At 26.2% G+C, this 2343-nt stretch overlaps 1 protein-coding gene across 1 annotated transcript in view; it reads left to right on the top strand.

The window, feature by feature from the left end:
• The window catches only part of LOC106682835 (uncharacterized), an 11615-nt gene extending 10804 nt beyond the window's left edge, over window positions 1–811 (top strand). Inside the window, exon 3 of the mRNA XM_014423901.2 lies at window positions 171–811. Within this exon, the coding sequence (XP_014279387.1) occupies window positions 171–387 (217 nt within the window). The 3' untranslated portion in view covers window positions 388–811. The remainder of the gene's footprint in view (window positions 1–170) is intronic.
• Window positions 812–2343: the final 1532 nt, after the last annotated feature.

Genomic DNA, 2343 nt, shown 5'->3' on the forward strand with positions numbered 1-2343 from the left:
ATTTTTACATATAGCATTTATTAATTCATTATTTTTACATATAGCATTTATTAATTCATTATTTTTACATATAGCATTTATTAATTCATTATTTTCACATATAGCATTTATTAATTTATTATTTTTACATATAGCATTTATTAATTTATTTTATTTTTTTGTTCAATTAGGACTCCTGAAGGGAAGGATAACAAGCCTACATGTCCAATTTGTCTGAACACAATATTGCCTGTATCCAGGACTAAACCTATGGCAGTCAAATGTTGCGGTTACGTCTTTTGCAATACATGTATAATAAAATGTCAAAAACAATTTAAGAAGTGTCCACTCTGCAATCAGGAGTTGTTCCAAAACAGTGTCCTTGAATTAAGATTTAACAGGACATGAATCTGTTTTTATTATTTAACCAATTGTTAATTACTTAATTTAATATATTATATATATTGACGGCCTTATATGATATTATATAAATCTCTTTCTGGATATAATTCATTTTTTTTTTTAATGATTCGAATAAAAAACTGCCCATCTCCTAGTTGCTTGGCTCATAAAATTGGCAAAAATCGATTTTAAACTTGTTTAGAGGATTTTTAACAATTTTTAAGCCACGCATTGGATACGAGTTTTTCATTCAAATTGTGAAAAAAAAAAAAAATAGTTAAATTAAAATAAAAACAGAGGTATCATAAAAACGCCGTCCTGGTATATTTTTTTAATGCATGTTTGAATTTAATTGATTTTATACTTTAAATTAATATTCATTATTGTTGAAAAAAAAATGTTGAAATAAAAGTTCAAACTGAACATGAAATAAAAATTTAAAGAAGTTGAAGGGTTTAAATTTACTTGAAATAATACAATCAGTAATTATACAGTTTTATTATTAGTTATATCGTTCCTAATTATATTTATAAACTTATATTCATATGGTCGATCGTACTTTAGGCGTTCATCTTTAGGGGCCTTTTGCTAATTGTTCTGGATTTTTCCGGGAAGGTTACTGGTCACTCCCATTTTTGGGGGGAAACAAGTTTTTAACAAAATTAAGTATTTTTTGTGTATAGCTCAGAAAGTTCGTGGTTATTATATGCAAATATACATTTCTGAAGAATATGAAAAAAAACATTACTCATTCTATTGAATGATTTTTTATCCACTAAAAATATTTTTAAAAAACTTAATGATGTTTAAAGTGAAATAGGTCAAATTCTTCATTACTATAACCATTTGAAATCTGAATACCTGCTCATTTAAACTACGAGTACATTAACAGCATTTAGATTTAATGCTTTTATAAGGGCGAAATATTAGTTTTAAATAAACTACGAGTTCATTAACAGCATTTAGATGTAATGCCTTTATAAGGACGAAATACTATTTTGAAATAAACTACGAATACATTAACAGCATTTAGATGTAATGTCTTTATAAGGGCGAAATGTTAGTTTGAAATAAACTACACAGCATTTAGATGTCTTTATAAGGGCGAAATGTTAGTTTGAAATAAATGACGAGTTCATTAACAGCATTTAGATGTCTTTATAAGGGCGAAATGTTAGTTTGAAATAAACTACGAGTTCATTAACAGCATTTAGATGTAATGCCTTTAAAAGGACGAAATATTAGTTTGAAATAAACTACGAGGACATTAACAGCATTTAGATTTAATGCCTTTATAAGGGCGAAATATTAATTTGTAATAAATAAAAACTTTTCAAAAAAATTTTGTTTTCGGTTTTATTGTTTATTTATTTATTTTAGTATGTGGACCTGTCGATTTGTGTGTTTTAACTTATTTATTCATTAAATTATTTTATTATTATTATAGTTTTTATTAATTTTTTTTAAACTTATTTATCCAGTCATGTATTTCTTTTAACCAACTTTTTATTATCTTTTCTCTTAAATCTATGTATTAGTTTTGTTATGGTAAAATGTATTTATTTGTTTGTTTTACTGTAAACTGATCTACTGCTGTGACTATTATTTCTCTGGTTTGATCTCATATCCCTGTCTAATAGTGAATTTGTTTAGCGGGTCACTGGGGAGGATCTGAGAGGGGGAATTCGGGAGAGTGAATTTGTGGATGAAATGAAATAAAAATTGTGAAATGGATAGGACAAGAAAGGAAAAGAAAAAAAGAATAAATTGAAATATTTGTATTTAGAGTGTAGACTGGAATTGATTGTAAAAGAAAATTGAGGGAAAAAAATTTTTTTTTCTTTCTATTTTATTATATCATGTAAACTTATGTAATTTATGTATGTCCAGTCACGGATTGATCAGTATGCTGTGTAATGTAGCAACCAGATGTATTTGGGCAGCATGAATGAATAAAGCATT

Source organism: Halyomorpha halys, unplaced genomic scaffold (genome assembly GCF_000696795.3).
Source record: "Halyomorpha halys isolate HHAL.00 unplaced genomic scaffold, Hhal_1.1 Scaffold446.1, whole genome shotgun sequence".
Classification (NCBI taxonomy): Eukaryota; Metazoa; Arthropoda; class Insecta; order Hemiptera; family Pentatomidae; genus Halyomorpha; species Halyomorpha halys.